The sequence below is a fragment of the Hesperophylax consimilis genome, chromosome 1 (assembly GCF_061612785.1).
Source record: "Hesperophylax consimilis isolate HC1 chromosome 1, BYU_Hcon_1.0, whole genome shotgun sequence".
NCBI lineage: Eukaryota > Metazoa > Arthropoda > Insecta > Trichoptera > Limnephilidae > Hesperophylax > Hesperophylax consimilis.
In genome coordinates this window covers 33,486,726-33,510,974 of record NC_142836.1, presented here as the reverse complement: position 1 = coordinate 33,510,974, position 24,249 = coordinate 33,486,726, and the positions used below count along the sequence as shown (strand labels likewise).

General features: G+C 33.4%; 3 protein-coding genes across 5 annotated transcripts; 2 read left to right on the top strand and 1 right to left on the bottom strand.

Moving 5' to 3' along the window:
- Window positions 1-33: 33 nt before the first annotated feature.
- On the top strand, window positions 34-2,452 carry LOC149426692 (chymotrypsin-C-like). Its single transcript, XM_089642423.1, has 3 exons — window positions 34-186; window positions 802-913; window positions 2,253-2,452. The coding sequence occupies exons 1-3, from the start codon at window positions 34-36 to the stop codon at window positions 2,450-2,452; spliced, it is 465 nt and encodes a 154-aa protein (XP_089498549.1).
- A 133-nt stretch (window positions 2,453-2,585) lies between these two features.
- On the bottom strand, window positions 2,586-9,979 carry LOC149426691 (chitinase domain-containing protein 1). 3 transcript variants are annotated; one of them, XM_089632871.1, is made up of 7 exons: window positions 9,920-9,979; window positions 9,316-9,599; window positions 8,624-8,804; window positions 8,010-8,216; window positions 6,780-6,941; window positions 5,281-5,512; window positions 2,586-4,713 (listed from the first exon to the last, which is right to left on the bottom strand). In XM_089632871.1, the coding sequence occupies exons 2-7, from the start codon at window positions 9,580-9,582 to the stop codon at window positions 4,572-4,574; spliced, it is 1,191 nt and encodes a 396-aa protein (XP_089488997.1). In that variant the 5' UTR covers window positions 9,583-9,599; window positions 9,920-9,979; the 3' UTR covers window positions 2,586-4,571. The 3 variants fall into 3 exon arrangements, with proteins under 3 accessions (XP_089488997.1, XP_089489007.1, XP_089488989.1); XM_089632881.1 differs by having other exon boundaries at window positions 9,895-9,953; XM_089632863.1 differs by lacking the exon at window positions 9,920-9,979 and having other exon boundaries at window positions 9,316-9,814.
- A 4,597-nt stretch (window positions 9,980-14,576) lies between these two features.
- On the top strand, window positions 14,577-24,202 carry ChLD3 (Chitin and LDLR binding deacetylase 3). Its single transcript, XM_089638011.1, has 10 exons — window positions 14,577-14,643; window positions 15,381-15,456; window positions 16,604-16,776; window positions 19,312-19,448; window positions 20,322-20,447; window positions 20,534-20,742; window positions 21,225-21,344; window positions 21,434-21,591; window positions 22,055-22,299; window positions 23,734-24,202. Exons 1-10 carry the CDS (start codon window positions 14,583-14,585, stop codon window positions 24,010-24,012), a joined length of 1,584 nt encoding a protein of 527 aa, XP_089494137.1. The 5' UTR covers window positions 14,577-14,582; the 3' UTR covers window positions 24,013-24,202.
- Window positions 24,203-24,249: the final 47 nt, after the last annotated feature.

Here is a 24,249-nt window from a genome sequence, read left to right as displayed (position 1 = left end):
GCTATTGCAGGTCGTGTTTCCACTCCCTGAGCGATGGGTTCGCCACACTCCCTACGCTCGGAACTGGTGTTTGGTGCAGTGGCAACCAAGCCTGGAGACTGGCCGTGGCATGTCGCCCTGAACCGTCGTGTTGGAACCGAGTGGATATACCAGTGTGGTGGGACCCTTGTGTCCACTACCGCCATTGTAACAGGTAGAATAAAACATTATGTTTTCATCTTCATAACTTATTTACACGCACAAGACTCACATTATTTTCGGTGCAAAGTGTTACTGCGGCAAGAATATATTATGTATTACATTACTTTTTGTTGGGACTAGTTCTTTGTATAGCTTTGTGTTCACATTATTTTCAGCTGCTCATTGTGTAACAAGATCCAGATCAAAAACTTTAGTACCCAGCAATAAAATGCTTGTTCAACTTGGAATGTATAATTTAAAAGGTGAAAATCCAAAATCCCGGAAAGAAGGGTATGTATATATTTAGGCCTTTAGGATACACAAGTTTCCGATACTCGAGGATTCAAGTAACTTGGCAACTACCACCATACATCGCGGAGAAACGTACACAAGCGCAAGTTGACGATATTTTTGAATTCAACAATTATTGGTCTTGTGATAAAGCAAAATGTATGGAGTGTGCGCTTAAGTTGTTTGCGACATGAGTATCGGATACTTGTGTATCCCTGAGGAAGAAAGGGCTTATAATTCAGGTTCACATTAAAACTGTAACACATATTTGAATTACGCATTGAACAAATATTTTTTTATTTTTGGCACATTTCTATTTATTACTTTTAGGTATCAGATATGTACATCAATGAAGATTATGACCCTATCCTGTTGAGGAATGACATAGCCATGGTCCGCCTGGGATCTGAAGTGGAGTACGGTCTTTCGATTCAACCAATATGTTTGTGGCCAGACGAGGACTTGTCTAAAAATCGCGTGTTTGGATAACTTGGAACAGTAAGTAAAATTAATTTAGCTAAATAATATTTTAACATTAATTACTCCAGTTCATCATGTAAAATTTTTATGTTAACCATATTATAAGATAAAGGTGGAACATGAGCACAATACATACATACCTACCAGGTTCACAATCCTTTCTTTGTGAAAGCCATGCTTCTACCAAAATCAATATATATAAATAAAAATGTTAATGTTCTTTGTTTAAAATCTTGACACAACGTTGCATTCTAATGTGTGTTTTTTATAAACCTATATTATATAGATGTCACCTGTGACAGGTAAAAAACATGCTTTTTTGAAAACAGCCCCATCTGTTGGACAAATATGCATTTTTGAAAAACAGCACCATCTGTTGGAGGTAAAAGCAACACATGCTATTCTTTCTCTATCTGCACAGACAGACTGAGCCACAGCAACACGTGGCGAGGTACAGCTAGTATGTATAACAATAAATACAGACAGAGCATGGAATATAATGTACCTAAATTATTCAACTTGTTCCCAAGTATATGAGAACATGGCTCATAATTAGATATAGGTACTTTATACATACTAGGTTCTTATATCATTAGTTTTTATTCTGTGTAGCATTTTAAGTAATTTTTAAATATATTTATAATTAGTGTAATAATTGTATTATTACACTAATTATTATTAGTGTAATAATTGTATTATCACACTAATTATTATTAGTGTAATAATTGTACTATTACATTGTTAATGAGAATTATGTGGACAAACAGGATAATATTTTTGAAGAACAATAAAAAACCTTTTTGTAATAAATACATTAATAATTCCAGGTTATTGGTTGGGGACTAAATGAGAATTTGACATCATCCGAGCAGTTAATGGCTGCCGAAGTGCCTGTGATTCCTGACTCTGAATGTCTTTTGAGTGAATCGGAGTTTTTCAAAAAATATCAGACCAACACCACTTTTTGCGCGGGCAGAAGAAATGGTAATACATAAACGTATTTTCTGCACAGTAATTGATATAAGCTATGTGCAATTATTTATTTCCTCTGGAAACTATGAGGGCTATTACCAGGACCATGTCACCTTAGAAGACTTTTGCAGTTGTTGGGAGTGGAAAACCAATAGATGATGATGACACAGCTGTTCATCTGATTCCATTTTGTGAAACCAGGAGACCCAAAAACAACCATTGTGAATTTCATTATAGGGATAAGGTGAAACATGGGGAACATCACAATGGGCCTTTGTCTCGACCGTACCCGTCTCAATAATATGATAATAATATTTGCCTTTGTTTAGGTACAAGTGCTTGCAACGGGGACAGCGGCGGCAGCTTTGTAATTCCTCGGACAGAAGCCGACAATAAGGTGTCTTACTATCTCCGTGGTATTGTGTCTCTCAGTGTGGATCTGGTGGGGACTAACATCTGCGATAGTAGCCAATATGTCTTATTTACAGACTTCGCCAGATATCTCAGCTTCATCAATAAACATAAATAAATACGGTTTAGTTTTGCAGGATGGTTTTTTTTATCAGCTATGAGATTTGAGCTCAGCTTACACAATTCAAGTCAAAAATGGTAAACTGCTTAATGGGCTAGTGAGGAGAAAGTAAAAAAAAAAACAACATAAATAGTTTATAATCTGCATGATATTTTATATTTCAGTACATACATTTTGTGACAAATCAATAAATTTAGTGTTTGACTTAATCTTAAATTATTTTAAATGCCGCCGATTCACATTACGTAACTCAAGTTAAAATAATTTAAATAAAATTTATAATATTTACATATTATTATAACACAAATACAATATATTTAGGTACTCCATAACAATTAATAAATAAAATTAGTAATTTTCTTACACAATAAGCCCTGTAAAATTATTTGCTGATTTTGAATTACATATTCCATACAAACATACATATAAAATCTTTTTCTTTGTGAACAAAATATGGATTCTAAAAACAACTGGCCATGGAATGAATAGTATTTGTGCATCTCCTCATTTAATCATGGTCTTGTAATATAATGTTTGTATTATTATATACAATCATTATAAATTAAACACAATATGTCAACCTAGCACAGTACTCTCTCAGTAATCCCCCCACTCGATTATCTGACAACTGCTATAATCTGCCCTTATTTTTGCTCAATTTTATTCAAGCACCAAGCTTTGTACACCGACGGGTTGATTTATCTGACTCCAGGTCACTAGCGTTAATTATTTTTGTGTTAGGACATTTCGGTTATTCCTCTGTATTATTAGGTTATTCTAGCATCTTACTGTTGCATGTTTTTCTGTTCGTTTTGATCTGTCACATTTTTTGTTTGAATAAATTTACAAAATGCAGTCTTCTCGATCGATAGCGGTGTTTGTTTGTTTTTAAGAAATACTTGTTTTAATTTTTAGCATACTTTGTATTTATGCACTATAATCCATCGCTTTCACTGTTTGGACCTTCGCCCTGTTTTTAGGGTTGAAGATTAGTGAGAGAGTGCTCTATTGTAAATATTTTTTTTTACAATAAATATTACTGCTAGATAAAAAGTCAATGGTACTATTTATACCTTTCTTAAAATAATTTAAATCTTTGAGAAAGAATGTGATGAATTTGAAAAAAAACTATTTTTTATCGCTTTGTAAACAATATTATCGATAGCAGCAGAAATTAGTTCTAAGGTCAGTTCAGTTCATGGTAAAAGATAAAGATCCTAAAAAAATATTACATTTTAGCTAAAAATGTGATGACCATCATACCACGGCATAAGTCAAACTGATAAAGGGCATAAGTCAACAAGAATTTAGTTCTAAGGTCAGTTCAGTTCATGATAAAAGATAAAGATGCTAAAATAATATTACATTTTAGTTACTAATGTGATGACCATCGCACCACAGCATAAGTCAAACTGATAAAGGGCATAAGTCAACAAGAATTTAGTTCTAAGGTCAGTTCAGTTCATGATAAAAGATAAAGATGCTAAAATAATATTACATTTTAGTTACTAATGTGATGACCATCGCACCACAGCATAAGTCAAACTGATAAAGGGCATAAGTCAACAAGAATTTAGTTCTAAGGTCAGTTCAGTTCATGATAAAAGATAAAGATGCTAAAATAATATTACATTTTAGTTACTAATGTGATGACCATCGCACCACAGCATAAGTAAAACTGATAACCTATAAAATTGCTTCCCTACTTTGGTGGTAGAAGACAAATATTTGGGGAACAAATCAATACGTTGCTAGGTTAAATATAAAACCTTATGAATCGCACTTCAAATCTATTTTTAAAAATTGATTGAATTTTTTTTTGTCATTCTTGTAGTTACTTAGGTACAACTACAGGCGGAGATAGATTTCACATGGACGATATAATCTTTTGTTCTAAAGTTTATATTTGTTATACAATAGTTAATCTTAGAGAAAAAGATTGAAAAGGTAACTCAAATATAGTTTTGTCTTGGAAGATAATCAGCGAAATCGTTTATTCTTCTGAAATAAGTAATTATTAGTAAAAGAATCACATTGTGGAATGCAATTATGTCAACGTAATTCATAAGTACATCAGTGCATTGTTTTATTCTACATTGCGCAGCCACGGGGAGTATTAAAAGAGATCATAGAAGTAATCCAGGCCCTGCCCTAGTTCCCATATGGCGATTCCGGTGCCCAATTCCGATGCCAGTTCAATTCTTCGCTGGATGGAGTAAAGAGTTGGATAAAAAAGTATCTTCCTTCCTTGAGAAGTCCTGAAATTAAAAAAAAAATGTTCGAATATTTTAAATAATCAAGAATATTTAGTGAAATCATAAAAAGTGGTGAGTTGATTGTCGCCAATTTTATAACTACACAAATACAATTATTTTATACTTTTGAATATAGCTATGTATAACTTTGTGGTTATGCATTATAAGTAACCACTATATTTTTATATTAAAGTCGACCGGTTTCAGAACAACCGTTCCTTCCTCAAGTAAAGTGGGGGTGGAGGCCTTACTAGTGTTACAATAATAATATATGTTTAGTATATATTTTGCCACGAGGAAGGAACGGTTGTTCCGAAACCGGTCAGCTTTGATGTAAAAAACATAGTGGTTCAAACAAGTAATATTGTTTCATTTATGTATAAATATTTGATTATAGATTCAGAAGATATAGGGTTATTTCTGTTGGACAACTTCTGTAATAGAGCAGTTTGTTTCTTGGCTCAGGATCCGGAGGACATAGCTTTAAAAACCGGCAAGGGTTATTGGATACTATGTAAAAAAACTAAAAAGGGCAAATACATAATAATTATTTAATAAGTGCTTGCTTACTTAACGTCAATGAAGTTCTCAAAGCTTTTGTCATCGTATTTCATGGTTCCCTTTGCAGTCTTTAAAATGCTAATAAATTCATGTCCCACGATGGGGCCCCCTCCAGTTGGCGAGTAGGCGTTTCCATAGAAGTTCAGTCCCAGCAAGATCTTCCTCCTCAGAACTCTGTCGTCTTCCTCCGGCACTAGATTCACCACGCACTTTCTCACCCAGTCCAAGGGAGCATTGGGGCCTTCAAATTAATTACCACAGATAATATGAGATACTATACTTTACAAGTTTCATTAAATTCAATTTCATAATACAGATAATTGAATTTACACAACTTATTCTGATAAAAATAAAATTTTAGTTGATCTTTTTCCACATAAGGAAGCAATCAGCTTAGTGAGAATGGAAAGAGAATTATAGTATGCGTAATACAGTCATAGCTTAGGTCTAATGGTGGTTGTTACACACTTACAGGTCAGTCTACAGTCAGACAGGCGGTGACCATTCAGTATACGTACATAATTATGATACTCATACTAAGCCGCTTGCATCCCTAATTGAAAACAGTTTTAGATTATAATGTACACAGATTCGGCATACAACTCAAATCCACAAAGTACATTTAGCCTCAAATTGTGTTTATAATACCACCGATTGTGGAAAAAAATACTCTACATATCGGTGGCAACTTGAGCACTTCTTAGATGGTAGGGACTGACGTTTTTTACATGTAGTGTACTGAAATATCACTTCCCGGGGAACATAATATAAAAATTTAAAAACAAAAATGTCCATGGACAAGTCATGCACCTAATCAGATCAGAATAAATAGGCATATACCAATTTATAACATAGTATGATAAAAAAACGCAATATTTTGCAAGATTAATTTGAATGCGATTCCAGCCCGAAACAAACGGTTAAGTAAGATTTGGCATGAGGGGATTTAATGGATTGATGCCCCGATATTTGAAATTCACATGCATGGTTTCAAGGATTATGATCGAGAAAGATATGCAAAGAATGTACCCAAATGCTTGAAGGGACATCTCGGTTTGTTCCCGATCTGCGAGCAAGATTCTAAGCACTGAGAAATGCATCAAAGAACTCCGATGATTTGCATAGCTAGTCGATTGTTCTAGTTAGTAAGCTTCGAGACGCAGCGTGAAGCGAACGCCTGTCACTTAAAAATGATTCAGAATAACTTTTTATATTATATTTCTGCAATTGCTATGTAATTGCTTTTACGAATTCATTCGTTTTGGTGTAGATAAAACATCAACTGTTTTTTTTCTTTTAGGAGATTTCTGGAACACATAGAGGGGTTTGCCCCCACCGTCCTCCTGTGAAGAACCACCACTGCCACATATAAGTTCTCTGTATTTAATAAGAAAGATTATTTGCCAAAGTGAAAAGGGCAATTTAAGGTGAATTTTCTTTCTCAAACTTGTGAGCAGACAATATATTGCGTATTACATAAGTTGATAAAGATGATTGAGAAAGATTACCTGGTCTTTGGGGATTGGAATAGTCGTAGGTCATGAGGGAGAAAGCGGTCACATAAGGATGGAGGGCGTTGAATTGTTTTATCAAATCATCATCGCTAGATTGTCCACGGGATGGAGGCATGACCAAAATGAAATCCAGCAAAACTTCAGCGGTCGCCAAACCTTAAAAAGACATACATTTAAATATTTCTGAATGCGTTTAAGGGTACCTATACGAGTTTGTGCTTAGCTGTATCGAACATCCTCACAAATGCATTGTGCATATGCCCCTCTTAACCTAACTCAACAGAATTCCTCTTTTTTTTATTGCCCAATTTGGCTGGTTTTCACATGCATTCTATTTGTTGGGTTAGGTTAGGTAACAGACATTTTTCATTGAAATTATTGTAAGACAGAATAATCGTCCATGTACAGTACAAGATTTCAAATTTGAACATTCTAAGGAAGAGAGGTATATAAAAAAGTATAAGGTTATTTAAAGAGTAATTAAACATGTCAACCCCCTTACTAATAAACGTGTTTTAAAATTAACACAATTGATAAACAACCATTAATGAAGGGTAAAAAAAATAGAATCCGTGGTCGAGAGGTAAAGCTCTCAGCTAGCAATCTGGAGGTCGCGGGTTCAAATCCTGGCATGCGCAAGAAAATTTTATTTGAATAATTTGTGTTATTTCACAATGTATATATTTAAAATAATAATTTAATAAATAGTAAATTTTCGGCACGTTCCAGAGTGGAAGATATTCTCAGTATCTCAGTGGTGTAAGACAACCATTCAGAATTAAAACATTGCTTGAAATGGCTTTAGACATGTTTAATGATATTAGAAACTTCATTCAACAGCACCATTTATCTTGTCATGCTATTCTGTGCAAGAACATCTGTTCTGCTGTTTGTATCGTGAAAAAGTAGTACTCAATAATATGAAGAGAATTTAAAAAAAAAATTATTACAAAACAAAATTATTTGTATTGAAATTAATAAAATACTTAGTTTTTACCACTTTTATTGTTTATAAATACCAACATTTTTCATGAGCAACGCTCACTTCTTCAGGGTTTTAATAGTATTATTAAAACCCTGAAGAAGTGAGCGTTGCTCATGAAACATGTTGGTATTTATAAACAATAAAAGTGGTAAAAACTAAGTATTTTATTAATTTCACTTAAAATGGTGCCACAAAATAAGTTTGCTGTGTTAGAAGAAAATTATTTGTATTAAACACACCTAGAAATTTGAGCAAATCCACTGCAATTTCATAGTTTACCCGTCCAGAAATTTGAGTGAGGATTTCCATGACAATTCCATCAAATTTCCACTGTTTACAAATTTTTTTGATAGTGTTAGCTAGGGCGACCCTCTCCTCCCTGGGACCACTCAGCAGCTGGGAGAAATCCTGGGACGACCAGCCTTCAAACAGGAATCGAGGAACAACTGAAAAGTATTCACATAACTATTACATATGCAAAGGCATCCGTAGCGTCTCTCGGCACCTTTAACCACTTTATCATTTAACAGATTTTTTTTTTTTTTTAATAATTTTTTTTTTTAAATAAAGACAAACATTCCCGGGTTAAGAATAACCTGACAATATTTGAAAATCTCCTACTACCACCACAGTAAGCGGAAAATGTTGCTTGTGTTGTGATGGAGGACTTAGCCAGCCGAGGAATTGAACACACTACGCCTGGGTGAGAACCAAGCGCGATGTCAACTCGGCCACCGACCGGATATAAATAAATACTCTTCCATTATTGCATGCTTCATGTAATATGCCAACAAATGGGAAGATAGTGGCTGTGGCAATTGAAATTTCAATAATGATGAAAAACATTGTTCACCTTTCAATTTGTTGGCGGCTCCATTATTCTTGATAGTCTTTATCCAGGCGTGATCCACGTCATGCAGTCCCGTAACTTCATACTCTTCCTTGCCCTGACGCTTCACTTGGAGCCACACAGGGGACACATAGGCAAACTTGGGGGCCCACAGCTTGGCGACATCGTACCCGCGATTATTCCACTAAAAATAGCACAACCTATAAAAATCACCTGTTCAGCATTGGCGTAGCTAAGCCAGTTTAACTGTACCTATGCCATGGTAATAAGTCAAGTTTTTCACCATTCTGAGCTTATGTGTCCAATAACATATTTAAACCGCATTTATAAGGTATGTTCTAACCGCAGAGTTTTTAAAAAATTAATTTATTTGTATTTCAATTATGAGAATGACAAAAAAGTGACTGCGACTTATATTAGCTTCACATCCACCATTGAAAGTCTGGGACCTATGCAAAATTTTATACATCGCATGGGTTGTTCACCTCCGTGGACATATACAATTATACATATTACATAAAAATGCATTAATTTTTCCATTGTTCAGGCTGACATGAAACTAGTAAAAACCCATAAGTGAAACATTTAATTATTGAAATATTATTCTAGCTTGTAAAAATCCACTCATATTTTCTCCAAAGTTCCATCAGATATTTTTCCACATAACATTATAAAATCAATGAATTATTACTTACAGGCGTGACATATCCCAAAACAGTGCCATTGAAGTATCTCCTACTGGTGTCATCGTGAAATGTCTGATAATTAGAAACAATGTCTTTGATAGATGGTTCTTCTTGTACCAAATCTCTCTCGATTACAGACAAATTAACCGGTCCTTTCCTCTCCTTATAAGCTGGTTTCGATTTGGAGCTTTTTCCAGACTTCGTTGGGGATATTGTAGCACAAGAAAAATTATAGTACAGCAATACAAAGACACATACAACTGTATACATTTTCATTTTTACTTAATATTTGACTACAAATAAATAATTGTATAATTATTTAATTAAATATTGAATAGCGGCTAACACTTTATTCTATAATCATAAACATTATGCGCAAATTTTAAATACATCTACTATCCTACTAAATCTGTCAAAATATTCCGAGAGGCTAGATTAAATCCAACCAATGCATAAATAATGATTTTTTTTCTAGATTCTTATTTTCCATGAAGAGGAGAATCATTTAAATTTACTGAATTTAAAGTTAATGTTCTTTATACAAATAGAACAGCGTCCAGCGGCGTTATTGTGGCTCACAATTTTTACCTCATATGGGTGTTTTAAATGTTACCTGGCTGCATAAATAATGAATAAACCACTGAACGAATGGCTATAAGAGTCTACTAATGATCCATATGCCAAAAATAAAATAAAAATACGTTTCAGGGTTAAAAAACCATACCATGTTTAGAAGGATTAAAAAAAACATATTTTTGTAAGCTTATCATTGCAAATTTAAATAAGAAAACAACGGTACCTAAGTTAATAATATATAATACTTTATTTAAAATAATCATTTGATAATGTTCTTTTGAATAATAGTGTAAAAATAAAATCACCATTCAAAAAGATTTTTACTGATATCAAGTTTTATTTCAAATAAATAGTAGGTTAAATAATAATATTAAAATGTAAAAAAAGGTTTTTTACAGTCATTAGGTGAAGAGGAAATTTAAGAGAATAATATTTTTTCTACATTTATGGTAGGTTCCTAATATGTTACATGATTATTAATGTTCATATTATTTATTGATAGAGAAGTTAATAATTAGATAAAGAGACACTGTGAACCCATATTGAAGTTCATGAACCACGTTCCTGAATTGGGCGTTTCCTCCATGCAAAAAATATGTTGGTATCTCCAGAGCATCTCCCTATGCAAGCGTAATCGGAGCAGTCCGCTACAAGGGCGCTAAACAAGAATACAAATCATCCTAATATTATTAATTACAGTGATCACTTACTTAGGCGTCTACTGTTTGACAAGGGGCGGAAAAAAATTTCTCGCGCCAGGCGCCGTTTGTCTGTCTCGCCGTGTCTCACTCAAAAGTACATACTTCTTTTGGAGACCGGTAAAAAACCAGGAATAAATTACACAAAAAACATGCATCTGACAACACTGGTAGGTACTATCAACGTGAAAGCTGAGATTTTAGTTTGTAGAAGTATAAAAAATTTACTGATGTAGCCTCTCCGTCGGACCCATACTTTTTGCGGGAAATTCAAACCATGAGACGATTAAATAATCATAAATTCAAATCGTTTAATCTATGGATTTTAGGGTAAATTTACGTATTTTAAGACGTACGCAAAGGAAAATGGGGTAAAATTTAAAATAGAACTCAGAACAGGTATAATATCTTATGAAGTCAATATAGAAAAAAAATTGTAACTCCTTTTCAAAGTAATAAAAAAATAGTTAATACACTGACAGCATCATTTTATCAAAAAAGTTTATCTGTAGATTTAACTGTAATGGATTGACTGAGTTAAAACACTATTCTTTATGCATTTGTATATTTATCTTGATTCTTTTATTGTATTTATATATTTATTTCATGGTACTGTTTAAAAAAAATAATGCTTCTAAATATGAAAAAATCTGTTCTTTTAAATAACAAAAAACGCCCACTACTATTGTGCACAGATTCCTGTTTTTATAATTTTGTAATTACATATTATTGCCAGCTCTGTATTGTTTTTGTTAAGTTATGTTTATGTTATACCTATGTTATGTTTATGTTATGTTTATGGTAGGTTTATGTTCATGATATGTTATGTTCATGTTATGTGTATGTTATGTATGATATGTTTATGTTATGTTCATGGTATGTTTGTGTTATGTTTATCTTTATGTTTTATAATCACATTTGTTTACTCCCACATGCTGTGTTTGTTTATAAGATTGCCAATTTCATAGTTCTGTTTTTAAAAAAAACGCTACTAATTTTAGAAAAATCTTTGCTTAAATAACGAAAAGCGCCCACTTATATTGTACACAGGTTCCAATTTTTATAATTTTGTGATAACCTACTGTTACCAGCTGTACCGTTGTATGTTATGTTATGTTTATGTTATTTTTATGTTATGTTTGGTTTATTTATGTTACGTTATGTTATGTTTATGATGTGTAATCAATTATATTCTGTAATTTGTTGTATTTGTTAATAAGAAAAAAAAATATTGTGTATGGCTAAAATAAAGAATAATAAAAAATAAACTGTAATGGATTGCTCCAGTGGAAGAAGTCGGACAATAGAATATCGACAGGTCAAATATATCGTTTTCAAATTTAGTAGTGGGTACTTCGGAAACTTTCTTTCTGTACTTACTATCCTGATAAAATAACAAATATTGATTCTATGAAAAACCTAATTTACTTATTATTGTGTAGCATTTTTTAAAAAAGCATTGGGGATTTCCATCCAGTTTACTTTCGGAAGTTTTCACGCTCGCGTGTATTCCTTTAAAGACATTTTCTCCGTCTGTCTTATTTTCTCACACTTGCGAATTTTCCGTTCAAACGTAAGATACGTTGGTACGTACTTTCAAACGTTTGGAACCTCATGGAACTCAATTACCCTGTAATATCAATATACCTAGATTGGTGCAAGTTATATTTTCGCGCGCTTATTTGGGCATTGTAATCTATAAATAGTATAAAATAAAGTCCCTATCCAATATATCCCTAATATATAAAAAGAGTTAGCCAAAATAAGATGGTCAGCATTTTGAAAATGCATTCTTAGTAGGTACCTTACTATTTATGTATTTTTAAATATCAGTGAACTCTGACGACAGCTTTTTTTCCATTTGACAATATTATTATTACACTCTATGTCTACTTTTGGTTGACCCAACACTACTACATTATTATTGTGTAGGTACCAATATCAACATATATTTTTTTATTGTGTTTTCTCTTCATATCATTAGCGTATTTGATCCAATGAAAAGACAGAGGCACCCAAACTGTGTGATAACAGGAAACGAGTTATGATTCGTTAGCATGTTTAAATTAAACTTTTTGTTGTTAGTTCGTTGTCTATAAAACCCGTTTTAAAATCAATTTGGTGAATGCATTTCTAAATGTGTGTAAAACGATGTAGGTACCCAATTATAAAATAAAAGTGTTAGAATGTTGTTTCATATTTTTTTTAATCTATTGAGCCGCAGATAAATATGCTGGTAACTCGCTCAAAAGCATGCCAGTGGCATGTGTATCATGTCGCAGCTAGTAACTCTTATGTTATTTAATCGAACGGCGCTGTTTTGTTGCTTTTTGCAAATTGATATTTTCACGATCAGAACGCTCGGTGGGGCGATGAACTGACTGTGAACTTTATTATACACTGTCGTAGCTATCAGTGTTTGTGAAATACAGGTTGGCCGCTTTGCGAAAATAAAATTGCAGTTCGTTTCCTATTTCTTCCGGAACATTTATCTGAAATAGCTACGCGCATGGAACTAGAGATGTGAGTAGCTAGCATGCCTGTATGTAGCTTGTGTACACTGGCCTAGAAGCAAGCTAGTAGTAAACATACTCGTCAAAAGCATGCATTTTCACTGGCATGTGTATCCATGGCTTTATGAATAAGCACGATTGCAGTGATTAAATTAATTTAGGTAGATTGGTTCATTTCGGTAACGATCGATTACTGGTAGATTTGTTCATCTTGGGAACGATCGATTACTGGTAGATTTGTTCATCTTGGGAACGATCGATTACAGGTAGGTTGGTTCATCATGGTAACGATCGATTACAGGCAGATTGGGTCTTCTCGGTAATGACCGATTACGGGTAGATTGGTTCTTCTCAGTATTGATCTATTATAGGTAGTTATGCATTGGATTAGGTATGATAAATGTCCTTATCGCCTTTTCCGAGTCACTGTCTCTGTTTACAATTAATTATTTCAGATTCAGTGTTAAGGATAAAGTATAGGAATATTTTGTGCTAATAATGATATACTATTACGCAAAATGTAATTATTTTTTAGAGAAATCACGAACGACTCCTGTTACAACTTGGATCTTTTTAGTTTCTAATATTATTGATAAATAGGTACCTAACTACATATCATTTAACAAATCTAGGTACCTATCTATAGACAGAACCACTAACACAGGAAATAAAATACTAAGCCTGCATACCACTTTTTTATACGCCATTGCATGGGCTTTATTATTAAATGTGTCGGCTGTCGATCTCTCTATCTCTCGTGACTACAACGATTCGTCTACCACTAGTTTAATAGTACCTACGTACCTACTTATATATGTTTTTTTTCAGAAAAGCTTTTTGGCTATGGTGCAATTATTTATTGTCTACTAATGCAGTATTGGTTATCTCTCTTCCGTTACGAAATTCACATATTTACGCAAAAAAAGAAACTAATTTAGAGGAAAAAATTTGAAAAAAAGAATACAGCACATGCCCCTCTAGCGAGCAACTAATGGAAAAGAGGAGATATTATATATGTATAAATTGTATACTATATACCGTTATTTAAACAATTTCCATATTAAGCGCTTAAATAAATACTTTTCATAATATTTTCAAATAAAATAATAAAGAAATATAAACATTTATAGATTTTAGATTAGAAAATCTGGTTGTAAGTACAGATTTGATGGAAGGAGATCAGTTTTGCAGTAGGTAGGTAGATAGGTACCGACCTACCAAAATATAAAGATTTTATAGATCCGCAAATGATCGATGGCGAGAACACCCTTATCGCGTTAACAGATCTTTTCAGATTTATAAACTAGGTTATTCACATTTAACGGATATCGTCTAAGTATGTATGCATACCCATATAATATATACGAGTTTGCATACACACTCACAAGCAGGTAGATAGCGGAGAAAGAAGAAAGTCGCTCTGAACTCTCGAATCAGATAGTGTGCTTCGGTTCCTCGCTATTCAGTATCAGACGCATTGCATTCCGTGATGGCGCGAAGTTACATTTTGCTAACAGGAATATTGATATGTTTTTTATTCACACTGGCCAGTACGTAGTTCGAATTTTAAATGCGAATTGAAAAATTGCAAGTGACTATTGCGGAACGGTGAATCATTGTTGTTGTTCGAAAATCAAAATTATGTTCGCGGCATGAATTAAATCGGCGGGATAATGCATTATAAATTCGTTAGGTACATTTAAAAATGTGTCTATATCAGACTAAATATGTATAACTAAACAAATCGATTTGTCGTTCGCAATAATTGTATGTGATTCAATATCTGTACATGGTGTCCGGAAACTCGTAGTACTAGGGGAAACTGGTGAATATACACCACGTTTAGAGTCGATTTTGTGGCACTTATAACTTTTTTGATTTGACCTTTCATTTTTTAATAAATCGAGACCGAAGTTGGAATATGTCAGGTCAAATTTAAGGTTTAACGTATTTTAAAATGCTTCGATGCGTAGTTCTGGCTCAAAAAGTTTTATTAACTCCTTAGTTTCCAAAAATAAAACTTAGATAGGGTTTTTTGGATTCTCTATATGAAGTAGATTCAACAGTTTCTCGCTTGTTCTACCATTTTCCGGACACCGTGTAAATTTTCAAACTTTTAAATTAAATTCATAACATGCTTATCAAAGCTGTTTAATTTGAAAGTAATTTGTGACAGTGTTAAAAATAAACGTAATATGTATGTGTAATGTGTACGATATAACCAACATACTCGCCATCAAACCCTTAGTGAAAAAATAACCAATCAATGTTTATATTTTTTGTTTAGGTGTTCAAACCGGCAACCTGGTAAAAAGGAGTTTACGAAATACCGTTAGTTGTTTAGAAGACGGCAAGTTTTACAGGTAGGAACTTTTATACAACTTTCTACACGATGTAACAATGACATATTGGATTGAAATTTAACACCGCCACGGGGAAAATTTTACTCAGATAGTGTCAAATTATTTTATTGCCAGCTTCGAATAGAAATTGCGAAGAATATAGATGAAGGAAAGTAGACAATCCGTGCAATCAGTGCAATAGCCACCTACAACCTATACCTACCGCATGGCGGAATATACCAAGATTATTTACGTAATTCCGTTGCGCGTTATTGCGTGGTTAGTTGTTTTATTATCGGTTCATTTACCTAACACGATTTTACTATAATAAGTGGTTTAATGTTATAAATCGATTACCGCGTCTTGTTCGCCTCTAAGCTACTTCCTCGTCTGAATGGGCGTAGGCAAAGGAAATAAGAGCTGTGCAATCACTGAATCCCTTGCATTTTCGACTTTCGTTACAGCGTAGGTATATACTAATTTCGTATTAACATTTTTTTTATATAGATAGATGTCTACCTTCCAACCGATCACCAATATTCTTATTTTGATTGTATATATTTTAAATTAGTAATTTTGTTACATTAGAGTCGCCCGATCCTTTTATACGTTTATAGGTCAGTACCTAAATTGTTTTTTTTTTTTTTTAATGGCTTTATCACCCCAAAGGAGTGTTCTAGCCAGTGTCAAGTTGAGGTGTGTGATACATTTGGTTTGGAAATCTCACGATTGTGATTATATATTTAAGTTGAAGCAATATTTAATGAATAAGTTGATTTAATTATTGTACATGTAAAATATACAAACAAATAAAATACATACATGAAACTAAACACACTATTAAATACTAGTAAATTATTTCGTTTCCTTTGGGGTCGTATGTAATAGTCTATTCATGTATCCACTTGTAGATTATGCATGAGTTTTTTTAATCTCACTTTTTCGTTTGTATATTCATTTTAGAATCAATAATAAAAAATGCTAAATGTTTTCTCATAAAGGAAAAATTCAGCGAAAGCAAAACATTAAAATAAAATAGATATTTTATGAACCTATAATAAAATTTACGTATTGAGGTCCAATGCATAATTTTAATATTAAGGCCAGACAAAATAGAAATAAACCTAGGTTAATATGTGAATTCATAATGCTTTTGTTATTTCCGCAGAAATCCCCAGAGGTTAAAGAACAAGATATGGACGAATAATGAATGCTCAAAATATTACTTGTGTCTCGATGGTGAAGTTTTCGAATTCAAATGTTCCGTGGGACTGCTTTTCGATGTTAGCCGACAAATATGTGATTTCAAAGCCAATGTCCATAACTGCGATATAACAGCTGGTAAGTGGTATGATTTGAGATTTTCAAAAGTTTTGAAGTGGTATGAAAAGAGATTTTCAAAAGATTGCCAAAAGTATTATAGCGATTTGTTTTTGGGGTATTATGCCGTGTTGCGCTACCTCCTTCTTTAGCCAACGTTTCGGACAGCATTGCAGTGTGTAATAATTACACATCTGCCCTGATGATAGACGCTGTAATGCTGTCCAAAACGTTGGCTAAAGAAGGAGGTAGCGCAACACGGCATAATACCCCCAAAACAAATCAATATTATACAGCTGGTAAGTGATTAAAATCAATCAGTTATTAAAAAATACTTATTCGGTTGTCTGTGCGTCCTGCGTAACTCTGGTTCAATAAAATCTAGTTTAATTTCAATTTAAGTGTATTTTCAAAATTGGAACTGATTAGGTATATGAAGATTTCAAACAATCCATAAAGTATGGATTGTCTGAATTCTGAAAGTGCTTAATATGTGCATATTAATGCTATATTTTAACAAAAAAATATTTAAATTGTGTCATCAAAATTTCAATACCTTTCTAATAGATACCTACTAATAAATTATCACAAATTCAGAGAAACTAAAGTATAATGACAATTGAAAAGATTTTTTAGTAGTTAAAAGCTATTTATAAATATTTTATTTATTTTTTAAGAATGAGACTTTTTATTTAATTAATATTTATTTATCAATAAAAAATTAACTGCTCATTCTGTTAACAGTACCTACCTCACATCCAAAAAGTATGTTTCTAATTTTCTCTGAAATCATAAGATTTGTAGGTAGGTTCTTAAGAGGCCGAAATATCAGCAAATAATGCAATAAATATCATTAAACAATGGTTTGACAAAAACTTACTCTCTTTAAATGTTGAAAAAACTCATTTTCTACCTCTGAGCCTAACAGAGAATATTTCAAATATAAATGTAAAGTTCATTAAAGTTCACGACAGAAATTGTATACTTAAAATCACACCATGTAACTCAAATTGTATACATATTAGTAGTAAAGAACAAATAAAATATCTCGGAATAATTATCGACAATAAAATCAATTGGAAAAATCAAATAAACTCCACAGTAAACAGAATGAGGAAACTAATATATATTTTCTTCAGACTTAGAAATACTATCTCATTAAAAATATTAAAAGAAATTTACAATACTTCAGCTACACAAAGATATTTTTAATGAAAATAATACCCCACTGCTAAATATTAGCATAAGGAATACTTCTGTTGGTGGACTAACTGTACCGTACGTACGAACCACAACAGGAATAAAATTATTTAATTAATTACCCGCTGATATGCGAACAGAAAAAAAAATGTTTTAAATGTTCCGTTTTAAGCAATACTAAAATAATTCCGTTTAAAAAGATACTAAAAAAATTTCGTCTAAATATGGTTGGGGTACAAACTCTCCGAAAAATAAAAATCGAAAGTTGGTCTGCGCTTAGACCTACAAAAGTTTCCCCCTGGGGCGCTTTTTCTGTGTCTTTGTGAATGTTATAATTCATATTCCACTCCCTTCACCCACACCACATACCTACCCCTATTAGGAACACCATAGAAAATTTCAACTGCGGCACTATTTCCGTGTGTCCATGAATATAGTAATTCATATTCCACTAACTTCATCTGCGCCACATACCTACCCCAAGGGGATACTGTGGAAAAAATTCGCTTGCGACACTTTTCCATTTCTTTTTGAGAGTGGTAAGTAATTTTCCACCCCATTCGCCCTCGTAAATTACTTTCAGTTGGAGATGTCATAGTTCCACAGGGCTCCGAGATCATTGAGAAATTGAGACTGATGTGCGATATTCGAAATTCTTTTTTTATATCTATGCAGGTAATCTAGAGATAAAATATGAGATCTTTGCACTGCAAAATAATATTATAGAACCCTTTACGGTTTAAAACCGCCCTATTCATAATCCTGAGTACACGTAAGCTTGTATGTAAATATTTCTAGGTTGTTCTGACTACTTCTTTGTTTCTTCCCTGTAAGCTATATAAAAAAAAATTAAGCTGCACCCCCTAACTTGGAGGCTGGCTACGCCCCTGGTGAGCTTTATGGCAGAGTAGTAACGATTTTAATTCCATTGTGTTTTCCAGTACAAAATAATTTTCCGTACATCTTTTTTACATGTAGAATCACTTCCCGAAGTTAGTGCACTTTATATAAATATTTGCATTTCATTCCAGAGTGACGGATACTCTCAGAACCAAAAGTACAACTGCATAATAAATGAAGAATCTACTTACAAGAAAACCTCTTAATTTCTTTTTAAATGGGCATAAGTGATACTTACCGAATATTTTTTCTCACAAATCGTCTTTAGATCACACTTCTAGAGATTTTATGTTCAGTGCCAAATAACTAGATAGTACCCTACTTTCCTCCTCCCCTTTCGGCTCACAATAATCCCCGAAATGGACTTCCACACTAGTGTTGGGTCCGATCAGTGGAACCTCTGTGCTGCTGAAGAAACAAATATGGGATATTGATCACCATTTAAAATGATTGCAGAGGTACAGGTTCCAAAGCCGCTACTGGAAGCCGCAGATTGCCCAGATCCATCAGAGTTGGGATGCGGAGATGGTACCTGCCTACCCAATGAATACTTTTGTGATGGATCCATTGACTGCCCCGACTCTTCTGATGAGGTTAGCTATTATATTAATCATTATTAATATTAGTAGTTCTGTGAACGGTAGTAGACCTAGCGTCCAAAAAAAGTAAGTTTCTAATTTGCTCTTTTTTAAATCAAAACCAAAATTTCCTCTCAAATCATAAGATTTGAAAGTAGGTACTTAAATGCCTACCTACTTAATAAATAAACACAACGATTTCACATTTGAAAAAAGAATCTTTACTGAAACGTTAACCCGTCATACGCTTATGCTAAATTTTCGGTGTGCGCCAGCTGATTCTATTTTCATAACTTACTTGGTTTTTGCAAAGTTATTTTTCTGTAATAAATTGTACCGAATTACCAGATAATGTTTCATATTTTTTGATTAAAAATAGTACTTATGTAATCTACCAGAAATATATTCCCCAGAATAGCTACATATATTCAGAGAAATGACTTTTTTGATCGTGCCTGTCTGTGTTTCTGCGGTGCATGACAGATTAAATCAGCCACTATCTTGAAACCGAAATGTAACAAATAAATTAAACAAATAAAATGCCAAATGGTCGAGTTAAAACAGGACTTAGCTAACCTCAGTCAATAAAAATGTTACCCTGCTGATGAGAACTCGTAAAGTCTTTTTCTATTGCATTTGTCGTCTCCAAAAGAGAAAATATGGAATTACGGAATGACAACAGGTCAATTCCCGTACTACTAATTGAAACCCATTTTAATAAACCATGTACGTATTTTTTTTCTTCTACGTACATGTCGTTTAGGAGAATGAAGAAAAGGTTACAACGGAGTGGAACGTTTCAGCAGTACGGCTACACATGTTTATGATTGTAGTAAAACGAGGCTTATTATTTTACAAACATTGTGTAATTAAATGTATACAATTTAGGGATGGTGTGATGTGCATCATGATCCCAATGCAGCGGAGTCTTGCAATCTACAGACTTGCTTGCTACCGGACTGCTTCTGCTCAAAAGACGGCACTCTGATACCAGGGAACCTAGAAGTCAATCAGGTAAGACCATCTCGTAATACAATGTCTTTATTTATGTATTCATGAAATATCCCAGAAATCCATAATGGTCTATTTTATATTTATAGGTACCCCAAATGATAACTTTGACATTTGACGATGCCATCAATTTTGAAAACTGGGACCTCTACACGCAGAAGTTGTTCACTCCAGAGAGAAAAAATCCAAATGGATGTCCAGCACGAGCCACTTTTTATGTTTCTCACCAGTACACCAACTATATGCAGGTTCAAAAAATGTGGAATCAAGGTCATGAAATCGCAGTTCACTCAATAACGTAAGTATAATTTATTAAATAACCTACCCTATTATTATTGGAGTTGAGTAAGTAAGCACCATTAAAATATGGCACTTTTTGGCCTATGGTAACATTATTCATTTGATTCCAATTTCGATAAGTGCTGGCAAACGAGCAAGAAAAATTGCCTATTGTTGCTTATTGCCGAACAATTGTTTTGAGCGTCCATAGTCTTGCAGGGCAAGGAGTTGAAGGTGTTGTTGAACAGACGCACATATGTAACTGAGCGAGAAGGAAATAGATTTGTACTAACAATATTGTTGTAATATTGATAGCCATGCGAACTCACCGGCAAGACAGGCCGGTACGTCGGCAAGAATAGTCTTCACAACAACACCTTGCTGGCAAGAAATTACCGTAAAAAGTTGCTCTTTATCTGTGGATAAAAATTAAATAATTAAATGGTAAATAATTAAGTGTTGAGATTTTAAATAACGCATGAATTAATGTCAACATTTCAGTCACAGAGGACCAGAAGAATGGTGGTCAAGAAATGCTACAATAGAAGACTGGTTCGATGAAATGGTCGGAATGGCTAATATAGTCAACAAGTTTGCAAGCGTCCGAATGGAGGATTTACGGTAAGTTAAAAAAAAAAAATTTTGCCTATAAGCAGATACGTACATGTAATTTAAAAAATGATATAAAATAATTTTATGTTTGATTTTAGTGGAATGCGTGTCCCATTTCTACGAGTTGGGTGGAATAGACAATTTCTAATGATGAAAGAGTTTGGCTTTGTGTACGACTCTTCTATGACCGCTCCATTTTCAGACCCCCCACTTTGGCCATATACCCTTGATCACAAGATGCCTCACAAATGTACAGGTAACCATTTTATCAGTTTACTCGTGAAACTTAGCATTTTAAAAGTATATGACACTAAATGATTAGGTGTTAAGGTGGTAATGTGCCATTATTTTCCATTGTAACCTTTCTTTCTGTTACATGTAAGGGCAATGAGAAACAGAGATAGGTTACAACGGAAATAATATATATGTTTAAACATAATAATTGATTTTTTTTTCTTATTGAGATTAATTTGATACAAGGTTTCTAATTTAGTCAATAGATGGGAGTTATTTAGAAATTCAATACAATGTTTTAATTTATATCAAGAGATGTCACTCATCAATTACCTAATATTTAATTATTTGATCATTTACTTTATTTTCTGTACAACAAACCTTGGACATACATGATATCTCATTGATTAATAAAATATAGGAAAGCAGGATCAAAAAATACACGAGTTTAGATGCTAAAATATGATTACTAAATTTAATTTTAGGAAACAACCAGAACTGTCCGTCGAGGAGTTATCCGGGAATATGGGAGATGGTAATGAACCAGTTGACAGTCAGTGAATACACCTGTGCTATGGTAGACTCTTGCCCCCCACATCTCAACGGAGAAGAAATATACAGAATGTTCCATGCTAACTTCAAAAGACACTACCTGAGTAACAGGGCACCGCTGGGCTTGTACTTCCACACTGCCTGGTTTAAAAAACCAGAATATTTGGCTGCTTTTACGGTAATTACAATTTAGACTGGTATAATTTACTGGATGGATTGTTCATGTTGTTACATATAAATTATTAAGACATAAACCACATATGTATTATATGTTAAAAATCATACACATTATTTGACCAAATATACATATAATCATCCTAGGAAGTACATTTTATAAAGACTTGTGTGCACCAGGCGCGGTCCGTCCATACATGCTGTGGATGCTCCGCATCCCTTGCATTTTAGAGTAAAAAGATTTGGACTTATAGCCGTAAACAGCAATACTGCAATTTAAATATTTTAATATTTCTACAGCGAACTTAATGTGATTTTTTTTACAAAAACTGCTCTGTAAAAAATCATACAAATATTATTATTACCAGACATTGTGCATATTATTGTCCCGTTTCTGTGTACGCTCAACGAACGACACGATACAAACAGCGCGGGCAAGTCTAAATACACATTCATTCTCAAATATTGTGAAATACGTAAAACACACTGTGGTGTGGAAGCGATCTGTAAACCGTATCCAAGAATGCTAGAATGTATGTTCTTTCCGCGCATGCGCACTGAGACCCGCAAGCCAATATCTTCGTCAACTTTATACAATATTAATGACAGCATCCAACGTACAAAAACCGTCTTTAATGCTCATATGTATAATGAACAGAAGCGTATCCTCTATTACTAATCTATTGGATTGTATGCGCGCGCTGCTTTGACAGTTTGCTTTGAGCTTGATTACTGAAGTCGAATTCTTATTGAATATTATTAACCTGCGATTTACCTTATCATAATTTAAATAAATAAAAATGAATACCCAAAAGATTGAACCTTCGCCAACGTGTTCTAAATGATAATAGTGAATTGTGTGGTTGTATAATTGAATCATTAATGCGAAAAAGTTTTGTATCTCGGCCATTTGCGGAAAAAAAAATTATTCTGGATACTGGAAATATTGAGTTATGGAGCTTAATGGATTTATGGAGATATTTTAGATGGTACCCAATTGTATCTTGTTCGTGGGCTAGCATCTAGATGTGCATATTTGATATCAAGTATGTAGTAAGTACGAGTATAAACATTTGATGTCCAGCATCCCTTTTACAAAAAGTCACTGACCGCCACTGGTGTACACAGAAAAATATGAAATAAAATCTGAAGGTTATTTATCAACTTTAATAATATTTCTAAATATTATAATCGTCAACACACTGATTTCTTGCAAAATCAATTTAAAACAGAACACTATGTAAATAAGAGATGATATATTTTAATTATTTATCTTGATAAAACATAATTGTATCTGATTTTTATTATTAATCTTGACTGACAATATGGAAATATTTACGGAAATACCTTGCCGGCAAGAAATTGTCGTAAAAAGTTGCTTGTTTATACAATTACAATTTTAACAATTTGGAAAATTTAAAACTATGTTTGCTTTTAGAAATTTATGGACGAGGTGCTCAAAATGCCTGACGTTTACTTTGTAACCAACTACCAAGCGATCCAGTGGATGAGGCACCCGACACCCAGCAACCAGATGGGCCAGTTTGAGTCGTGGCAGTGCAACAAGAAGCCCTTGGAACCTGTGGAGATAGCCTGCAACCTCCCTAACACTTGCAAACTCCACTCGCGAGTCCTGCAGCAGGACAGGTACCTGACTACATGCAACGAATGCCCCCCGCAATATCCCTGGTTAAGGAATGAATTCGGACTGGACTGATATTATGGCAACCCTTCCGAGAGAATTTGTTATAGTACCTAAACACAATTACAAAGTTGGTGTACATAGTAAATGCAGGAATAAAATTATTTAATTTGAATAAAAGATGCAACATATAATAATATACCAATATTAAATTTGTATTTAATTTCGAATTTTGCAAATATGTTGACAACAATTTTAGTGCAAGGAAATATTTATATTTAAGAAGTGTGGATGAGGCGTAAAAGGATTGGT